The 21,424-nt window shown below is 42.4% G+C and overlaps 1 protein-coding gene across 1 annotated transcript in view; it reads left to right on the top strand.

Moving 5' to 3' along the window:
* The window catches only part of SUDS3 (SDS3 homolog, SIN3A corepressor complex component), a 39,675-nt gene extending 18,544 nt beyond the window's left edge, over positions 1–21,131 (top strand). The window contains exons 7-12 of the mRNA XM_066260468.1: positions 4,706–4,801; positions 5,577–5,638; positions 5,798–5,819; positions 6,988–7,093; positions 14,078–14,162; positions 17,399–21,131. Of these exons, the coding sequence (XP_066116565.1) occupies positions 4,706–4,801; positions 5,577–5,638; positions 5,798–5,819; positions 6,988–7,093; positions 14,078–14,162; positions 17,399–17,497 (470 nt within the window). The 3' untranslated portion in view covers positions 17,498–21,131. The remainder of the gene's footprint in view (positions 1–4,705; positions 4,802–5,576; positions 5,639–5,797; positions 5,820–6,987; positions 7,094–14,077; positions 14,163–17,398) is intronic.
* The last annotated feature ends 293 nt before the right edge of the window (positions 21,132–21,424 follow it).

The raw sequence follows: 21,424 nt of genomic DNA, 5'->3' as shown, positions 1-21,424 counted from the left end.
GAATGCCTGGGGAATGCCTCTCTGGGTCAGGTTTGGCCATCAGCTCTTCTTTCTGGTGAGGAAAGCATTACCATATTTCCTCATATATAAGACGCACCTTTTTCTAAAAAATTTTGGGTAAAAACTGGGTGTGTCTTATACAGTGGTTGTAGATTTTTTTGCTTGCAGTTCCTGCTTTTTCGTGCTTGTTTTTGCACTCATTGTTGAAGACTGATTTGTCATCAGACACAGATGAGGACAAGCTAATGGATGGGAATTTTGACAGGGATGAGGAGTTGTATTAATTTTATGATGACTAAAACTTGAGTTCAATAACTTTATGTAATACCTTTTTTTTTTCTCAAATTTTAGGCCCCAATATTAAGGTGTGTCTTATACATGGGGAAATACGGTAGGTTTTGCACGATTAAAGGAGATGGTTTGGAGAGGAGCTGGGTACCTAGTTTTGTTGCTTGTTCATTGTTTTGTGCCATTGGTTTGTTTGACGTTCAGTTAGGTTCTGCAAATGGCATCCTCACTGAAGCAAGCCTGTGAGGAGTCACCTGGATCTGGAAGGTTTTCTGAGTTGAGCCAGTTTAGAGGTGCTTTGTGCTTGCTGCACCATGTCTGAGAGGAAGACTAATTTCCTTCTCAGGTGCCTTCTCCAGGGTTGGTGCTTTCCAAGGTCTGAGTGTCAGCTCTGCAGGATTGATTTTTATCAGAGAACCCAGACTGAGCCCCTATGGGACTCTTACTAGTTCTACAGGAGACTGCATTGCTTCCGGTGAGTAATAAGCACTTGCCACAGACTCAGACCCAGGTGGTCAGGATGTCCTATCCCTCTGAAAAATCTATTTAGAAGTCAACTAGACAAATCTGGGATTGGAGCAGAGTGCGTTAAGTAGATCATGTTATCATAGCTTTGAGGCTGTGATACTTCTATGTTCATCTAACCCTGGATCACATCGTCCACCTGGACCATTGGCCAGGGCCACTCCCTGCTCTGTCATCTCTTGGGTGGTGGTAGGGGCATACTAATAAGTTTTAGAGACTTCTTCCGAACACCTTCCTTCTGCTGAAGTAGTCTTTCAGATTGATTTGATTAGGTTATTGTTGTGAATAGGCTAATAAAATAATTGATTTTCACTATTTCATAAGAATAATTCAATTATGTCTTCAGATTTGTGAGTAATGCAATTATTTTTTTATTTTATTGGCCACAATTTGACTGGGTTATTACTAGATCTTCAGCTATGCTTTTACTTTGCTTACTGTCATCATGTATTGCCTACTCCCCCCCCCCCCCCCCCCACCTGGCAGCCGAAGGGTAGGGCACACTTGGCCTCTGTCTTTGGTAGACGGAACATGCCATTATGTTCACAAGCTGGATGCTTTTTCTCTGGTGCTCTTTAGGGTTGGGTGAGTTCCCTTGAGAACATTTTCCAAATTGAGTGTGAATGTTGCAGAGCCTCACAGTTGACATTAGTTACCTTCAAGTCTTTAACTTTTTTTTATTATTTATTTTTTACATTTTATTTATTCATTTTTTAGAGAGGAGACACAGAGAGAGAAAGAGACACAGAGAGCAAAGAGATAGAAAGAACAGAGGGAGGAGCAGGAAGCATCAACTCCCATATGTGCCTTGACCAGGCAAGCCTGGGGTTTCAAACCGGCAACCTCAGCGTTCCAGGTCGATGCTTTTACTCACTGTGCCACCACAGGTCAGGCCCAAGTCTTTAACTTTTATTTCAGCTGTTTGTGCCTTGACTTTTTAAAAAGATCTTTGTATAGTTTTCTCCTGGCTGAAAATACAGTAAGGAAGACAGCATTGCTTGAACTCTCATTGTGGCAGGCATTGTTCTGAGGGTTTTGCACTTTGCACGTGTCATCTCACTTAATCCTCACAACCCCTGAGGGCAGTTTCATTGATATTTCCATTTCATACACGAGAAAACTTGAGACAGAGTATTTATGTAGCCTACCTGAGGTCACATACTGCAGCTGGGATTCAGAACCACCAGCCACTAAGTCACACTGGAAAAGAGTGGCATATTGGCATAGGGGAAGAGATTTCTTTTAGGGTAGAAGCCCCCACCCCCACTTTTCTCCAAAGGTGTGTGTTTGTTTGTCATTCTACCCCCACTTCAAAGTATGCTTTTATGAATATTCATTAGGTTTGTGGTTCTTAAAACTTTCCCCCATTTCTTCTTGGGTGAAAAAATCAGTATTGCCTATTTCTGTTTTTAAGAGCAGCATGCAGAAACGTCACTTGACTTTGTGCACGTTTATTATATACATGTATATCCCACAGTTTACCGTAGTGGAAGGGCTACATTTGAATTCTGCAAGGATGTTGATAGTGTGCATAATCTCGAGTTAACCTCAGGCTGGGGTGGGGGCAGATTCCATGCTGGGGTGCAACTCAAGCATCTGCTGTGAGAAACGTTGCATACTTTGGGGTGCTTGGCAGTGGAGATTTGTACAAATGCTCTGGTTACTGTCAGGAGTCCCCAAACTTTTTACACAGGGGACCAGTTCACTGTCCCTCAGACAGTTGGAAGGCTGCCACATACAGTGCTTCTCTCACTGACCACCAATGAAAGAGGTGCCCCTTCTGGAAGTGCAGGCAGGGTGGGGGGGGAGAGGGCGGATAAATGGCCTCAGGGGGCCGCAGTTTGGGGACGCCTGATAAGTGGTTACAGAAAGGGATTGTGAAGCTGGCTCTCAAGGGATGTTCTCTCAAGGAATGTTGTTTAGGAGTTTACTGGGCAGAAGAAAGGAGGCTAGGCAGAGAGGACAGTATGTGCAGAGTCTTAAAGGCATAAAAGCTATGGTGCCTTTGGATAGCAAAATAGCTAAAAGTTCACACGAAGGGTGCGTGAAAATAAAAAAGTGAGGAAGACCGGCCTGACCAGGCAGTGGCGCAGTGGATGGAGCGTTGGACTGGGATGCGGAGGACCCAGGTTCAGGACCCCGAGGTTGCCAGCTTGAGCGCAGGCTCATCTGGCTTGAGCAAAGCTCGCTAGCTTGGACCCAAGGTTGCTGGCTTGAGCAAGGGGTTACTCAGTCTGCTGTAGCCCCACGGTCAAGGCACATATGAGAAAGCAATCAATGAACAACTAAGGTGCTGCGGCGAAAAACTGATGATTGATGCTTCTCATCTCCGCGTTTCTGTCTGTCTGTTCCTATCTATCCCTCTCTTTGACTCTCGCTTTGTCTCTGTAAAAAATAAAGAAAGAAAGAAAGAAAGAAAGAGAAAGAAAGAAAGAATTCTAAAAACTACTTTGCTAAAAAAAAAAAGTGAGGAAGACCAGAAATGAGGCTTGGCCTTTATTTTGTTTAGAGAGGCGAGCCATTGAAATATCTGAGTGAGGCAAAATGATCTGATTTGTGTCTTAGGGAGATCACTTTGAGGAGGTGAGGATATGATAAGGGGTTGGAGCTGAGAGGTAGTTAAAAGGCAGAACTGCCATTGTCTTATGGATTTGATGCCTGAGGCAGGAAGACAAGTTGCAGATGACACATTTTGTTCTGGCTTGGAAGTATGGATAGATGTGATGCCCCTGCACTGCAGGAGAGGAGGCAGCCTTGGATGTGGGTGAAACAAGAAGAAGTGAATCAGTTCAGAGCCTGGAGAGTGTGTGGCATCGTAGACTATAGGTAGCCAGTCAGAAAGGTGGGTGGAGCTGGAGCAGATAGATGATCTGAGATTCACTGGGATGCAGGCTGAGACTGACAGGATCCCAAAGATCACCAGTTTTTGAGGGGCAGGCCAGCAAAAAGGACCCCAAGGAGGCAAATCAGGAGAGAAGGAGGGATTTGTGTGGCAGTGGCTGGGGGAGGAGAAAGTTTAAGGTAACAGGAGTCAGCAGCCAGTGTCAAACTGTGGAGAGAAGTCAAGGAGAAAGAAAAGAGATCTTTATTATTAGCCTTCATTGTATCATTCTTGACAGTCAAGTAGCTACAAAAGGTTATTAAATAAAGTAAGAAAGAGTTCCTTTTTGTAAATAAAGATCTCATATAAAATTATTGGCACTGAGGCCACTGGCCTTTAATATATTTTATCTGCCCAACATAAGCTTTTTTTTTTTTTTTAATATTTTTTTTAATTTTATTGATTTTTTAGAGAGAGAGGAGTGAGAGAGAGAGACAGAGAGAGAAGGGGGAGGAGCAGGAAGCATCAACTCCCATATGTGCCTTGACCAGGCAAGCCCAAGGTTTCGAACCGGCGACCTCAGTGTTCCAGGTCAACGCTTTATCCCACTGCGCCACCACAGGTCAGGCAGCCACTGGCCTTTAACAGAGCCTTTTATACCAGTGGGCTTCAGTCCACCTGCCCTCCGTGGAAACAGCATGAATTAGTCGACTGAGATGACCCAAAGGTTCCTTCCAATCCCAAGTGCCTATGACTCTGTGGTCTCTTTAAATTTGAGAAAAGAGGAGGAACATTCCTGGTTTTTCGGGTACTGGAGAGATGCCTCAAACAGTTAAAATGGTAGACTGCAGCCTGGGTTGCACTTCTGAGTGGATGTGCACTTCAGTTGGTTGGTCTGAATCTTTTGAGCATGGAACCCTCTTTTGAGCATCTGGCTTGGACCATATGCAGACCAGATGTCTCCCGTAAAAGGATTCTGATTGGGTGGTTGTGTGGCAAGCATTCTTACATTATAGAGGTTCTCATTTCAGTGGGGGTTGGATAGATTGACCCATTCCATTCCTGCCACAGATTCTATGGAAGTGAAACCCATCATGACCAGAAAGTTGCGGAGACGACCAAATGATCCTGTCCCCATTCCAGACAAGAGGAGAAAACCTGCTCCTGATATCCATTTGCATCAAGCCTTGATCACTTTTTTTTCCCTTAAGACCATTGAATCCATTGCCTATCTACTTGACAGAATACACATAGCTGTTGTCCTAAAGAAAATAGTCATCCTTGATTGGAAAGCAGGGGTTGGCCATTTTGTTACTGGAGTCCTCATGTGCTACTGCTTTTAGTGGGAAGGATTTATAAAGAGCAGTTATTTGTAAAGGTGCTTTGTGTTGGAAGTTCAGCCTGCCCCCACTTGGAGATTCAGGGCAACTGAAAATTTCGTGTACCTTAATTTTTTTTTACCTGTCAAATGAGGAAAGTGCTATCTGCCTTTTCCACCTCAGTTGTGTATATATCCCTGGATTACAAACTGTTAAAGCAAATGAGATTTCAGTCAGACATAAAGAAGCTCCTTTACTCATAAAACTGGGAATAGGAAGAGGATGTATAGGAAAGTATTATTTCTGTTCTCTTGAGAACTAATAGTCATTTGCACAAAATGGATCTGTAGAACAAAAGCACTTCATAAATTCAGATGAAGCTCTTTACCGTGGCCTGTGCTCACTGTTCTTATACATAGTTACCTGTTGAAGCTCATCACCTTCGCATCATTGACGTTTGTAAGATGAGGGGGTGTCAAAAACTTCAGAGAGACAAACTATTACTATAAAACTACCACGTAACATAATCACTTTGAAAATTCTAAAATACTAGCACCATTGTGTTGAATTCTGTTTTGCTTGGAAATAGTGCCTTTCAGACAGGTTTCTTTAACTCTCAACACCCCAGCTGAACTATTTGTTAACAGATGAACAGATCATGGAGGATCTGAGAACGTTAAATAAGGTATGGTTTGATTTTTTTATTTATTTGAAAGCTTAGGCTTGATGTGGTTTCTGCTCTACTTTGTTCACGTAGTACTTATTAAATCATTTTAATACCTTTGACATCGTAAGTTGCATCTGAAATGATTTTCTCTAAGATTTTTTGTTGTTCTTTCTACAGCTTAAGTCACCCAAGAGACCAGGTAAGTGCACGATATTATTGACATTTATGTGCAATCTTTTTATTGTGTTTTTGGAGAAGCATGCGAATACCTGATGGAATTTTCAAAAATAAAATGCTCATCATTTGCCTAAGAGTAGTCATCATGAATGCTGAAAGGAACCTTATGTGTACCCAACCCTGATTTTTTTAACCTGGCTATGTTAAGTTTATTTTTGTCTTTTCCCTAGGATTTATTGTAAAAGAGACATTTGATTGATTGGCTGGGACAAGTTTCCTTTCTGTGTGGCATTAGCCATGAGATTTAAATCCATACCCATTTCTGAAAATGAAACCAGAAGGATTTTTCACTATTCCTCTCTTCCTGAAGTTAAGTGCTAGGCACTGCTGTCACCGTGGCTTTTCATAGCCAGGCTTGGGTCAGAGACTAACAGGCGGCTCCCAGTTCCAGCTCATGGAAGAGGCCGGCCCAGTGTTCACAGCTGTCCCTTCCAGAGTGGCACCTGAGAGCCTGCTAGGCTGTTAGATAGAATTCTGAACTGACAAGGTGCTTTTTATTGTCTTAAGCACTTTGATTACTCACACATCCCTCCACTCACCAGAGTCTTCGGAAAGAAAACAAAATAATTCTTTCTTTAATGATTTCCTCCTGAGGGCATGATGGGAATGGGGTTATTTGAGTAAGCGTGTGAATTTAGATCATTAGAACCCACCTTGTTACTAGCACTCTATTAGCGCAATTCTATGCATACCCAGTAGCCTGCTTGGCCTTGTATTCCTAAGGAATTATTTCATTTTTTATAAGTTTAAAGAGATTTACCTAAATCTTGCCCTTTTGGGCATCTGATGGTGGCTGGGATTTTAGTTCTATTCAAAGTGGCCTAGGGCAAATCTCTTAGCTTGCCTGAGCCTCAATTTCTCCTCCATTCAGTGAGGTTGTCTCCTTGCTTGTGTCGAAGGTTTGCTTTGAGGGTGGTTAGATGTCTTACACAAAGTTTTTATTGGGTTCCTGTTTATTACAACTGCAAGGACTTGAGGATTATGATTATTAGCACCTTTTAATAGCATTTCTTTTTTTAAAATTGTGTTGACATGGTTTTAAGTAATAGCATTTCAGTTAAAGCATGTTAGCTGGTGGACTTGCGTTTGTTATATGCTTAGTCATTGAAATATTTCTTTGGTTCCTCCAGTGTCCCCATCCTCTCCCGAACACTTGCCGGCCACACCTGCTGAGTCTCCAGCCCAGAGATTTGAAGCCCGGATAGAAGATGGCAAATTGTACTATGATAAAAGATGGTATGTTGTAGAGAAACACAGATTACTTGTAAGGGTCTCAAAAGAACCACTTGGAAAGAGGGCTGGCTCTATAGTTTATTCAGAGCATGGCCACTGATTACTTTTCAAGGTGGAGTAACATTTACATGTGTATCAGGAATCATTTGGTTGATGCTGCTTGTTAGATCTCTGAAGGCAGTGTTGTTCCAAAACGCGTTCTTCTGATAGAGGCTCCCCTTTAACTCTCCATGCCGCTGCTACTGAACCAGAATTTGCAGGCTTAATTTTCTGTTTGGCCCCTATAGACTGGGGCCAACGGTTTAACTCGTCCTCTGTCTTCTCTTAACTCTGTCCCTGTGTGCTAAAATTAATAGTTTTGTGGAAAAGGGATTTTGTGGTCAGACGATTTTGGGGGATGACCATGTTCATTCAGGATTTCTCTATTGTAGCCCTCTGTGTGTCCTCTGATATGCTAATGTGTTCTGTAAATCTCTAAGATGTAATCAGTCAGGTGAGGGAGCTTTCTGCTGGGGCAGAACACCTGCTGGATGGGTGTTCCAGGACACAGACTTGACAGAATTATATCCTAAAACATTACTAATTTAGATTAAAGATGGGTTGAAAACCTTCAGAACACCAGTATCCCTGTAGGAAATGGCAGAATAATATGAAAGAATCTTAAAAGCTTATACATTTATTCATTCAGCAAACATTTACTGTCTGCTCTGTAACTAGGCATTCTGCTAGGTATTTTTCGCTGCATAAGACATACCTGACCATAAGACATGCGTAGGGTTTTAACGAGGAAAATAAGAAAAAAAATATTCTGAACCAAATGGTGTGTTAAAATATTTAATAAAATACCATATTTTTTGCTCCGTAAGACACATGGGCCTTTTCTTCTCCAGTTTTTTTTTTTTTGGGGGGGGGTGTCTTATGGAGCAAAAAATACGGTAAGTCACCCTGATCCTGCCATGTTTTTATAGTTCTTTTAATTCTGATATATTCCTTTATTCATTGTCCATAAGTGGCATGCTCTTCCTCAGCTTTGTAAGTCATGGTGGACATATATTTGCATTCTTTTACCTTTCTACTTGGTTATACGCAGAATGATTTTCTATGTCCTCGCTAATACTTGTAATGGCTATATAGTGACCTTTTGAGTTAAAATATATTTATTTAACCAAAGGTTCCAAATTTTGAGTAGTGGCTTATTTGAATTTTGTTGAGCTTTCTTAGAGAAGAAACCCCAACATTTTGTTACCTTATAATATTGTACTCCTGAAATTGGCAAAAATGCCTAGTGATCTGGTCATAACTGAAATAAATCATTTTCCCCTTTTAGGTTACAGTGGGTTAGCTACCCAGTGGATGGTGGAGGCTTGCGCTACCTGATAGCCTGACCGCAGTGCCTTCCGCCCTCTCACTTGGTTATACTTTGTCAGTCTTGCATCTTAGTACATGTTGCTTATCAGAACGTGTCACCACTAGATGGCAGGCCCTCCCAGCTCAACACACTGGGAGCAGAGGAAAATGAAGAATGTTTCAAATAATGAAAACCAAATTACCTTTAAAGATCAAGCCCACACATAAGAAATGTCTTTAAAAATGATGAGATCGATCGCTAACATATTTATGGAGCTGTGAGTCCTAAAGCCATGTGATATTTCAAATAATGTTCATTTTGTAATTGTGTTGCTTTGGCTCTTCTTTCTAAAGCTTAATCCTTCGACTTTATAAAATGTCTTCAGGGTGAAGATGCTGTAAAATAAAAATTTTTTTTAATTCTTTTTTCTAAAGAAAGGGTCCACAGCGACTGGTGTTTCGTGATTCAAACAGAGTGGTCAGGTTTGCTTGTTAGACTTCCTAAGCATTTTGAATGACTTACACTGTCTTTCTCACAGTGGTGCCAGACATTTTTAAAATAAGGTTTTTGAGAGCATTTTGCTTCATCAGTGAATGTAAAGCTGCTTTTGTTACATTGTTAAGTATTGACACTTGTTTTTTTCTGTATTCCGTGTTTCTCTTTGGCCTTGGCATTCAGTTTGTGACACATTTGTTGAAAGTCAGGTTCCTCCCTCTCGCACTGGAAGCCTGGCTGCCGTGTGTACCAGTGCAGAACCAGCCTCCTGTCTCACCAGGCTCTGGTGTCTGCCTTTGTGTCCTTGTCAGTTGGAGGCTGTCATTTCTCCTTCTTTCCCAGAACTCGTGGCCAGTGGCCGAGAGGTCAGCTGCATCACTGTGTTCTTTCCAGCAGTGTGAAGTATTTTGGCGAAACAGTATTTTTGGCAACACATGTTTTACTGAGTTTCAGATGACTTCAGCAAAATGTGTGTGGTTCAGGCGTCCCATCTTGGCAAGAACAGTTATCAAGTGACATTTCATTTTGAAAGATAAGCATCTTCCCTCTGCCTTCGTCTTATACTGCCATTTTATATCCTCCTGTAAGTTTTCCTCACATTCTGATTTGGACTAATGACCCTTCTTAGAAGGTACTGTGGAAGTAGCAGATATTTAAAAATAACTAACTGATGCTGCTGGCACCTTTCATTCTCTCCTCACATTGAATCCGGGGATGCTGATGTGACTCAAATGAAGTCACCCACGTGCTTGAGTTGCTTGAACCTTCCAGCCTTCGACTGACACGAAAGACTGTTGATTCAAAACAGTGAATATTTACAACTAGAATTGGGACTTCTTGATGTACTAGAGCTGTGACAGTCTTTTCCTTTGAAGTGAAATACTAATATCAGGATTCCCGGTAGGATATGAAATTAAATTAATTCTACCCCATCCCTGCTCCACTTTTTGACCCAGCTTCTAAAGAAATTGCTTTCTTTCATGATAATAGTGGTGACTCTAGTTCATTGGGTTTAATAGTACAGGCAAAGCTTTAAGAACTTAATTGTAGGGATTCCCAGGTCAGAAGTTCCATTAGTAATAAAGTAATAAAGTTAGCTTGACATTTGGGGCTTGTCCTCTGAGGCTATCTAAGTATTTTTCAGCAGAGATGAGTTGTAGCTTGTAAAATGGATTAGTGGGCAAAAAAGTGATAATGTACATTTTTACTAACTTCATTCTATTGATGTTGCTTTGTAACATTTTTTATGTCTAAGTATGGTTTGATTTTTTTCCTGCTCTTTATTAGTCTTTAGAAATTGGAAAGTGAATTTGTATTTGAAGGTTGTCATATACTTTTTGTTTTTGTCTTGAAACATCTGTTCTGAGCACTGAGGCAACTTAAGTTTTTCAAGACAGTTCAGATATTTAATAGATTTGCTATCTAGGGATAATGGTTTCCTAAGATCATTGTGCAGAGCATGAGTATCTCCTGGGGGTCCCGGAGACTCTGCTTCAGGAAGAGATGGGAATCAGCTGGGTTGGAAGTGGGCTGCTTTGGGAAACACGCTGGCCAGCTCTCCAGTGGAGCAAATAGTGACCGGTAGTGGACATTGAAGTCACCACCATTTGGTGATCCCAGAGCAGGCACATTGGGAAAGTGGTCAGATGCTTACCAGACCACTTCTTAGGGATAATAGACTGGATTGCATTATTTATTCCTGATGTTTACTTTAAGCCAGTCAAATGTATTGGGGTTTGGACTCTGAGCACATCTGAAGAAAGATGCAACACATCTCATGAGAACTGTTTGCATAGTCTCCCAGAGTTAACTATTAGTTTTAACACCCAATGAGTAAGTTTGTGACATTACATTTTCTTTTTACCCCATCTTTCTTATTTAGGGATTGTCCAGTATCAGAATTAAGAAATTGGCCCTGGCCGGTTGGCTCAGTGGTAGAGCGTCGGCCTGGCGTGCAGGAGTCTCGGGTTCGATTCCCGGCCAGGGCACACAGGAGAAGTGCCCATCTGCTTTTCCACCCTTCCTCCTCCTCTTCCTCTCTGTCTCTCTCTTCTCCTCCCGCAGCCAGGGCTCCATTGGAGCAGAGTTGGCCTGGGCACTGAGGATGGCTCTGTGGCCTCTGCCTCAGGCGCTAGAATGGCTCTGGATGCAACAGAGCAACGCCCCAGATGGGCAGAGCATCACCCCCTGGTGGGCATGCCGGGTGGATCCCGGTCGGGCACATGTGGGAGTCTGACTGCCTCCCAGTTTCCAACTTCAGAGAAAAAAAAAAAAAAAGAAATTACTGTTTACTCTTTTTTTCTTACATTTGGTGAGAGGAGGGGAGGCAGAGACAGACTCCCGCATGCGTCCCCACCAGGATCTACCCGGCAGGCCCACTAGGGGGGTGATGCTCAGCTCATCTAGGGCCCTTGCTCAGTTGCAACCAGAGCTATTTTTTAGTACCTGAGGTGGAGGCCATGGAGCCAGCCTCAGCGCCCGGGGCCAATGGAGCTATGGAGCCTTGGCTGCAGGAGGGGAAGAGAAGAGACAGAAGAGAGGGAGAGTGAGAGAAGCAAGAGGGGGAGGGGTGGAGAAGCAGATGGGTGCTTCCCCTGAGTGCCCTGCCCGGGAATCGAACCCAGAGCATCCACATGCTGGGCTGATGCTCTACCACTGAGCCAACCAGCCAGGGCCTTACTGTTTACTTTTCAATATAAGTAATACCTGTTTATTTTAGAAAAAAGAAAGCTATGCAATAAAAGAAATACCATTTAAAAAGAATTTCCCCATTGATTTGAAAAAGAGGACCAGAGAGAGAGAAGCATCAACTCATTGTTTCACTTAGTTGGTCTCTTTAGTGTGTATTCATTGATTGCTTTTCCTACATGGTCTGACCAGGAGTTGAACCTACAACCTCTGGCATGCCAGCTTGGCACTATATCCACTGAGCAGCCTGGCCAGGGCCAGGAATACCATTCTTAATTTACATTTTATATTTTTGTAGAATTTTAATATGTATTTTAATATATAAATTTACCCAGTTTTTCCTATGTGTATGATACATGTGTAGCATGCATTTGTTTTGTTACAAACACAGGAACATAATGGACATAGTGTTTTTTCTGTGTTTAGCAGTATATTGGGCATGTTTCTATGAGTGACATACTTCTGCACCACATTTATGACCTTCCTTTATTCAAGTGTTTTGAAAGTAATATCAGAATTACTTGAGGCTAGTTGCCTGTTTTGTGTTTTTTAATCTCTTTAATAAATCATAATCCCTGTAGCATAACTGAATGTTATCCCCTCTATGTTTCTGTTTTAACCATTTACAGAGGACACTTGGAGGAAAACTCAAGTTTGAGTTTTGCTGTGAACTAATTCAGACGTTCCTCACGCACTGTATAACCCAAACCTTGTGGTATTACATATTTAGCATAATGACGGTCCCCTAACCCAGTTTACCAGCTAATCTCTGGCCAAAAGCCACTTGGAAGCTGGATCTAAACCAATCTCACTGTTCTAATTGCATTTATGATTCGATTTCTTTTAACAGTGTTTTCTGGAAGTAAATTGACTTGGAAACCTGAGTTTTCAGCCTCTAACATAGCTGGCTAACGAGTGCTTAGAACCTAGATTGGAAAAAGCTTATTGTGGGAGTGAAGTACATCCTTTACTGTAATGTCTGGGGAGTAGATCATTTCATTGTATCAGCAACACAGCCTGCCTTCTTCTCCCACAGAAATAACGATAAGATGCCGTGCTTTGCTGGGAGATGCGTTTTGGTTTCGACGAAATTTACTTGAATTCGTGGGTCTGTTAAGTCAGATCTGTGTAGCCAGCATGAACCAAAGGTTATGCTCTTGACTAGGTAGGGGCTGGCCCAGGCCGGGGCTGCCAGCAGCGGCTCAGCGGGTCTCCGGCTCCTCTAACCCAGCAGCTGCTCCTTCCTCCTGTTGCAGCTGTTACTGCCCCATTTGGGCTTTTTCCCTGGCTTCCTCACTTTCATCCTCAGCCTTGTCCCTGAACTTGTAGAAGTTGATGATGGTCCTGCACTATATAGGTCAAGAGAATAGATATAGGGGCTGAAAGGGGAGTATCTGTTGTGTTGGCTTCATTCAGAGCAGCTCTCCTGACTGACCAGGCCATGTTAGATACTCTTGGGTGTCACAGTACTCAGAACATCACCTAGTTACTGCTCGCCAGCTGTGGTTATTTCATCTCCTTCACTGCTATTGTATTGGGGGCCTGTGAGGGCAGGGACCTCGTGGCCTTGTTCACTGTCTGCCTCCAGCACAGTCAGTGGTACATAGTACGTGATTAGTGAGGATTTGTGGAATGAGTGACCAAAGTAAGGGCTGGATTTGGCCTTCCTTCTTGTTGATGACTCATTTGGACAAATAGAAAATAAATAGCACAACCATTGTTTAAGCCCATCTATTCATTTTCTCTGCCCAGCCTTCTTCAGTGTTTTTGGGGTGAAAAGATTTATTTGAAAAATTGTAATTTTCTTTTTGAACTGAGTCATAGAGTCCAAATCAAATAGTAAATATACAGTTAATTTGCTAGCCCTTTTCTTGCCCTCCCCTTTCTTTTGTAGAGGGACCAAGGAGTATAAATTTTAGATTTAGAAGATTATCTAATTTAATCCACAATTGGAAATGTTTAAATTAAACCTGAAATCTGGACTCTTCCTCAAATATCAATTAAGACTCCTTTAATTACATTTTTGTTGTGTTTTTTTCTTTCTTCCTTTCTTCCTAAAAAAGCTATGCCTTTAGCAATACTATAGTATCCCTAAATTTTTTTAAGAGGATAGATCTTGTGTTGAGTGTTCTTATCATACCCCCCCCCCACACACACAAAACAATCATAATAAAGAGGGCAGGAGGAAACTTGGGGAGGTGATATAGACAGGGGTGGGCAAAAGCAGGTTAATAGTAATAAATAATAAAAGACTACGCTGTTTCATGTACTCACAACTGTAAACCTTTTGCCCATCTCAGTATGTCTATGGCTTTGATGTTGGTATGGTTTCACAGGTATATTCTTATCCCCAAACTCATAGCATTGTATATATTAAATAGATACAGCTTTTTACATTTCAGTCATACTTTGATAAAGTAGTTAAAAAAAATAAACCTGTGTCTTGTTTTTGGCAGGTACCACAAGAGCCAAGCCATCTATTTGGAGTCAAAGGACAACCAGAAACTGAGCTGTGTGATCAGCTCTGTTGGAGCCAATGAGGTAAGGACTGACTTCATTGCTCTTTAGGAAGGCAAAAGGCACCAAACCCGCAGTGTGAGGGCCATTAAGAAAACAGTGGAGCCTGACCTGTGGTGGCGCAGTGGATAAAGCATCGACCTGGAAATGCTGAGGTCGCCGGTTTGAAACCCTGGGCTTGCCTGGTCAAGGCACATATGGGAGTTGATGCTTCCAGCTCCTCCCCCCGTCTTTCTCTCCTCTCTGTCTTTCTCTGTCTCTCTCTCTCTCTCTCTCCTCTCTCTAAAAAAAAAAAAAAAGAATAAATAAAAATTAAAAAAAAAAGAAAAAGAAAACAGTGGAATTGTGTGTGTTGTATATGGTTCGAGTCCAGAGCCAGCGCTTTCAGGCCAAAATTGCACATTGGCAATCCCTTACTTTGCTTGACTGCAATAGATGTGGGGTTGTGTATTCCTGTGGTATCTGAGCTTCCTATACGTAGCCGCTGGGAACCACTAGCTAGACAACAAGGAAGAACAAAAGGCAAGTCCGTGATGTCTGCACTTTCAAATGCTGCGGCTTTTGAGAATGGGACCTGCCTGGGGAGCGTACTTCATCTTTATCATCTTTGTTCTGTTACTTCTCTAGAACTTCCATGTGTACTAATAGATTTGTTTCTTGCTGTGAGGATGCCATGAGGCACCTGGCACAGGGTTTGGCATTCAGTAAGTGCTCAATAACTGGGTGCTGACCTGACCTCACCCACACTACTTGCCTGCTGTCATTCCCATCGTGCCATTAGGTGTTGGTCTCCTCCAGTCACTGCTGTGGGATGGCGACTGGTTGTGAAGTCAGCTCAGGAGGCTGTGCTCAAGGATGGTAAGACTGGCCTGTGAGTTCTCCCACTGGCCCTTCATTAGGAGGATGTCAGCAGTGTGTGACCTGTTTTGTTATAGTTAAAGTTTAAAACTTTAATAGGTGGATTGGCTTGATCTTTTATCAGTCCACAAATGTCTGCAACGAAATTGATTTTTGTGTCTCTACCCTCTGTGACTTATTTGTGCCAGGGCACAGTAAATCTAATGAAACAGGATTATGAAATAACTTAAGCTTCTTCTATTCTCCCAACTTCCTGAATCCAAAATGCCCTTAAATGTGACTAGTTTGCAAAATGATTGTTTACTTAGAAGTTAGAGAGAGCCTTCCAGATAAATGAGTGTCATTCTTCCCTGGGCTCAGGATCTGTGTATCACCTCAAGCCAAGTCAAAACCAGAACACTGGATCTAAGAGAGCCACTTGCTGCTCCTCAGCAGGAGCTATTGTGATTTCACAATAGTGTTTGCACCTGGGTGTGTGGGCTGCTGCTCGGAGCATGCTTGGCCTCCTAGCACCTAAACCTGACTTCAGATCTGGTGCACTGGTCTCCTCTCTGGCACCTCAGGATTTTCAGGAAAATAGAAGTGCAAGTTAGATTTTTTTTTTGTCTCTCTTTTGAAAGTTCTCTCCCTTTGACATAATAGAGTGTCAATGAGGTCTGACAAGGAAACAGAGACACTGAGACATGGCTCCTGGGAGGGATATGCCTCAGTGCATCAGAAGCCTGCACCTCTGCTGACAGGAAAAACATCTCTCACTTCTTGGAAGTATTCTAGCTCGTTTTTCAGATTACATCCTAGGTGACACTGGAGCTGCTTGGCCTTTGCATGACTTTACTCTGGGCAGACTTGCTGGGTGCATCTGAGTGTGTTGGTGACTTCCCAGGTCAGCTCTCCTTGGTGTCAGTTTTTAGTTGAAAATGGTAATATAAGGTCTTTGAGAGGTTCAGCTTCATGTGAGGGCTTTAACTTTATTTCTAAACCAGTGTGTTTGACTCTAAAGCCTCTCTATTGCTAAATAATCACAATGAGGGCATTGAGATGAAACTGAGAACAAGCTTTTTTTTAAAATCTGAAAACTGAGTGGGGGAGGGAGAAGATAATATCTGTAAACTTATACTTATGTATATGTGCTGCAGATTTTTAAGAAAATTATGCTCTGGGCTTCATCTAATTGCATGTTAAACACATGAAGGAACCTATGAGAAGAGTCGGGCTGGTTTAGTGGAGAAGACCGAGGGCTTTGAAGTCAGGAGCCAGGGTTCACACTGGGCATGCGACTCGGCTTTGCTTTTCTATAAAAGGGGGGTGATGCACTTCCTTCATGGGGGAGTTCTGAGGATGAGGAGGCTCCGTGTGATCAGCATGAGGTCTGGCACACAGTAGCCCCCGCTCAGGTGTGGCAGCGCTTGCCCATCGGTGAGTGCACTGGCTGCCCTGGCTGTCCCCCTGCCATGAGAGTTCATTCTCTGTTCTACCACACGTGATACCCTCTGGGAGAACGCTATGGTCAGTAGGGAAGGACTGGCTTAAGCTAATTCAGCCTTTGCGTGATCCTAATTGGGCTGTAGCTCACTCATGGGCATCTTTTTTGTTATTATTTCCTCTTTTATCCTGTCACAACCATTAGGCTTAATTGCCAGGAAACCAGAATGTTGAAGGGCTATAATATAGAAGTCCTTTGAAGTAAGGAAAATATTCTGTAATTTGATTGAAAGTTTATATTCATGAATATATGTATCTTGAATGTTGGTAATGCTATATAGTTTAACCAAATAAAAAAGAATCCCTATGATAAGGCCAAAATGGAACCCAGTATCGTTGTGCTTTTCATTTCTTCATCCAAGGCGTAAGTGAGATGGCTGGGAGAAAGGAGTTCATGGCCAATGCCTGCTGTCCGTGTTAGAGGCGTGCCTTTAGAAGGACCCTAGAGGCCAAGGAGGTGCTTTCGAAGGCTTTGCAAGCTGACAGGCAGAGGGAGCTGGTTTTCTGCCCACACTTAGTTTATGCAAATGTCTTCATGCTCTGGAACAGGGGTTGGGAACCTGTGGCTTGCAAGCCAGATGTGGCTCTTGATGGCTGCATCTGGCTCGCAGACAAATCTTTAATAAAAAAAATAATGTTAAAAATATAAAATATTCTTATGTATTACAATCCATTCATTTCCTACTGCTCATGTTCATGGTTGCAGTGGCTGGAGCCAATCACAGCTGTCCTCTGGGACAACACCAAATTTTTGTTGGATAATGTAAACGTACACAGGTCATTGTATGGCTTTCAAGGAATTACATTTTAAAATGTGTGGCGTTCATGGCTCTCTCAGCCAAAAAGGTTCCCGACCCCTGCTCTGGAAGGTTTACTCCTCAGTTTCAGCCTCTGATCCTGTTCCCTCCTTGCCTCTGCAGATCTGGGTGAGAAAGACAAGCGACAGCACCAAGATGCGGATTTACTTGGGCCAGCTTCAGCGTGGGCTCTTCGTGATCCGCCGGAGGTCAGCGGCTTGACTTGCCACAGTGCTCTACTTCCCTTGATCCTTTTTCTGGAGTGGTTTTTGGTTTTGTTTTGTTTTCTTCTTAATAGAAAGTTTTTAACCTGGGAATTGCCCTTGGCCTTGGAAAATGGAGAACACTATTGTGGATTCTGCAAGGCGCTTTTGTGGCCAGTCACTTCCGTCCTTGTTCCATTCTTTATGCCTCGACTACTTCCGGCCGCTGGTCACGAGACGATTTTACTTTCAGGAGTGTTGGGAGTTTGATTTACTTATTTGTTTATTTTTTGGTTTTGTGCTTTTATTTTTTTTCCCAACGCTTCCTTTGAGTTTGAAGGAACATTTTATGAACTATCTTTAGGTCTTTCTACCATGAAGAGGAGCAGGAAGGGGTATGCTCTGCAGTGCGTTTTACGATTTTGAATCTGATTAGTGAATCACGTACCTGCTTCCCTTGTCAAGTTCAATTCGCTGTTTCCCTAGAAGTGTGGAGCAGAGGTCCTAGCCAAAGGAAATGAATTCTCCTGGCTCTCGGCCCTCTCGGAGAAATAAATGCCTTGTGAAAAATCTGGCGCGTGCCATGCACTCCACTGGCTGAACGACAGAAGAATTTGCCTGGGGGACTACGTGCTCTGCAGTAATTGGGGCCGGGGGAGGGGGCGTTTTATATTCATAATGTGCTGAAGGTACTATATTTTCAATGTTATTTAATGCAAGTGGTTTATTCGCACAAAGTTATTCTAGCTTGAGCTAGAACATTTCAGATGCTTTCATTTGTAATTTACTTCCCCTGCCTCCAGTAGGTGCAGTGGTTCTGCTGTAGTCTGGTTACCTGGATAATCTGTTGAAGGTGGGAGGTGAGATTGATGGTGCGATAACCTGTGATCTAATTCAGATTGCACTCTTGTCACCAGTACCGTTATTGCACGTGGGCCATTCCAAACCCACAGAATCTTGTTGTTGGCACTCGCAGCCTCCAGGAGATCTAGGAGGTCCGGCCCAGCTCGAAGACAGAAGGCTCCACTGTGGCTGCCACTGAACCTACACCCTTCCCGATGAATCCTGATGAAGTAGCCTCCCCTGCGCTCCCACTCCCCTGTTCTTACAGCTAGAGAATGGTTCTTTGGGTAATGGGGTTTTTAATATTCCAGTTGTCACCTTAAGATATTTATGAAGTTTTGAGGGTTCGAGCAAGTCTTAGCATCTCTATAGGCAATCACTAGACGTTGTATATCCTAGGAAATCTTTGTAAGTAATTCCTTTGGTCCCAAGTGATTCCCTTGGTGTCGTCTCTTGATGTATACACCCCAGAGTGAGTCATGGGGCTCTGATGACAAGCAAATCACCTTCTCCAAAGTCCTGGCTTCAACAGAGACCAAACTTACTGGTTCAGAGTGAAGTCTGTACAGATACATTTTTGTATTAATTTATAATCTATTTTTTCTTTCATTTCTTCTTCTGGTGTCAGAATCTCATTTAAAAACAGGATAAATGATGCTGTTTACTAAAAGTTGCCTGGGCATTTTGTGATTTTTCTCTGCCCCCAGACCCCCTTTACTAGGATGTTGACTGCAGTGAACAAAGTCCACAGTAAACAGACCTCACCTTTTGCTTCTTCTTGGCATCCCTTGCTGTTTGGGAGCTCTCTCTTGCCTGAATTGTCATTATGGTGTGTGTAGCATCTCATAATATCAGTAGCTATTGGCTGTTATCTAATGCCTTGTGATGGAAATTATTTAGTATGTGTTGCCATGGAAGTTTTTTTTCAATAATTGTCTTAACTTGTCTTCCTAACAGTGCACCAAAGCTTGTTTTTTAGGGGAAAGGATTATATTGATAACCATTGGGGGTTTGGGATTGAAGCAGCAATTGACTTTCTTCCTTGCCTTGTCTTTTGGTTCCTTTAGTGCTTTTGTGAAGTAACTTCATTTGAAGACCAGGGTCTAGGCATTTTGGCCTTTTCTTGTCTGTAAATTTGAGGGTGTTTGAGGCCACAGTTAGGTATGGCCGTGGCCCCATCACTGCCTTCTGCCTCAGTGTCCTCTCAACTCTTAAAATCATGATCTAGTGAAAATGGAGGAAAATGTGCCATTGGTGTGAGACGCAGCACAGTAAATTATATTCCTGATCTCAGATGATTTATTAATTTTTTATTTAGTTGTTCCAAAGATGAAAAATCATTATTTTAACCACTTAGGTCCCTGTAGTGACCAGAGCTGGAAGAGCCCCCTTGTTAGGAGATAGAAGAGCTTTTGTAATGGGCAAGATGAACTAGAGGGGGCAGCAGGTTTTGTGATTCCTCCAGTAAGAGAGGGCTTTTAGCCCAGATGCCATTCTTTCTTTCTTTTCTTTTTTTTTTTTTTTTTTGTATTTTTCCAAAGTTAGAGGTGGGGAGGCAGACAGACTCCTACATGCGCCCAACTGGGGTCCACCCTGCATGCCCACTAGTGGGCAATGCTCTGCCCATCAGGGTGTTGCTCCGTTGTGGCCAGAGCCATTCTAGTGCCTGAGGCAGAGGCCATGGAGCCGCCCTCAGCACCTGGGCCAACTTTGCTCCAATGGAGCCTTGGCTGCAGGAAGGGAAGAGAGAGAGAGAAAGGAGAGGGAGAAGGGTGGAGAAGCAGATAGGCGCTTCTCCTGTGTGCCCTGGCTAGGAATCTAACTGGAACTTCCACATGCCAGGCCATCGCTCCACCACTGAGCCAACTGGCCAGAGCCCCAGATGCCATTCTTATTCCAAAAAGTCTTTCATTAGGGCCCAGGACATAAATTCCCAAATTCAAACTCTTTCTTGCAAGTGATACTTTGTTAAAGGCTGGTGTGACAATTCTGATTAAGAACCTGTACGTGTATGATTCTGGTGAAGAACCTTTATGTGTATGATCCTGATGAACCTTTCGTAAGTGTGTTTCGCTCGAGGCGTCTGCCTCAGGTACACAGTGTTTGCTATCCATGTGTCCTGATATTTATTTTACCTCCTCTTGGGGGTTTTGTGTATTTCCCCAATTCCCTCTTTCCCTAAGCCAGTGTCTTCTTGAACAGTTTCCCTATTACTGTAGCCTTACCAAAGCCAGGATATTTTTATTTGTTCAAATACCAATATTTATGGATGTCTAACTACCTAATGTAACTTCAATTCTTAAAAAGCTTCTAACTGGAGCCAATGTGGGATCCTAGAGGCTGATCTGCAGATTGGGCTACTTGTATTTGTATGAGAAACCCTGTGTTCAGGATTGGGTGGCTTTTCTAAGAGAAATATGGGGGAGGGTTGGTTGCATTTTTTTTTACTCAATTTAGGGGAAAATCCTATTTTTTACAATATTGTTGTTTTTTGTTTTTCTATTAATATATCCTTTTAGCCTTGAATTTTTACTAAATTTCCTCCTGATTTAAAAACCTTGTTTCTAATCTGGGAATTTGAAATCTCAGTAATTAATGTTATGCCAATTTTTCCAAAGAGTTCAAACCACTTTATACCAGAATATGGTAAAGAAAATAAAAATTTGCAGCCATTTCAAGCAGCTGGTGGGTTTTTTATACAATACCATCGTTAACTGGTACCATTAAATGTTCTGAAAGGTGAATGTAAAATTTAAAAAAGTAGTAGGTTTTTTTTTTAAAGAAATAACAATAAACTTTTGAAGAGCAAACCAGCACGTAGTGTGTGTTACATCCATTGACTTGATAAATGATTGAAATTTATTTTAGATTTTCCTCCAGTTATTATAGGGAAGGAAGTTGGGAAGGAGGGAGGGATATTAGCCACTTGCTTGTTATAAAGAGTAAAATAAAGATTGATGTCAAAGACTAACTCTCAGTTTTATAAAGAGCAGTCCAGGGGTGTTGACCCTTCCCTTAACTGAAGTGTATTCTGTCCTTGTTGGAAAGGATAAAAGCATCTGGTTATGAATTGAGTAAATAAAACTAATCTTAGGAAGGAAAC

Source organism: Saccopteryx bilineata, chromosome 2 (genome assembly GCF_036850765.1).
Source record: "Saccopteryx bilineata isolate mSacBil1 chromosome 2, mSacBil1_pri_phased_curated, whole genome shotgun sequence".
Taxonomy (NCBI): Eukaryota; Metazoa; Chordata; class Mammalia; order Chiroptera; family Emballonuridae; genus Saccopteryx; species Saccopteryx bilineata.
This window is presented reverse-complemented; position numbering and strand designations above follow the sequence as displayed.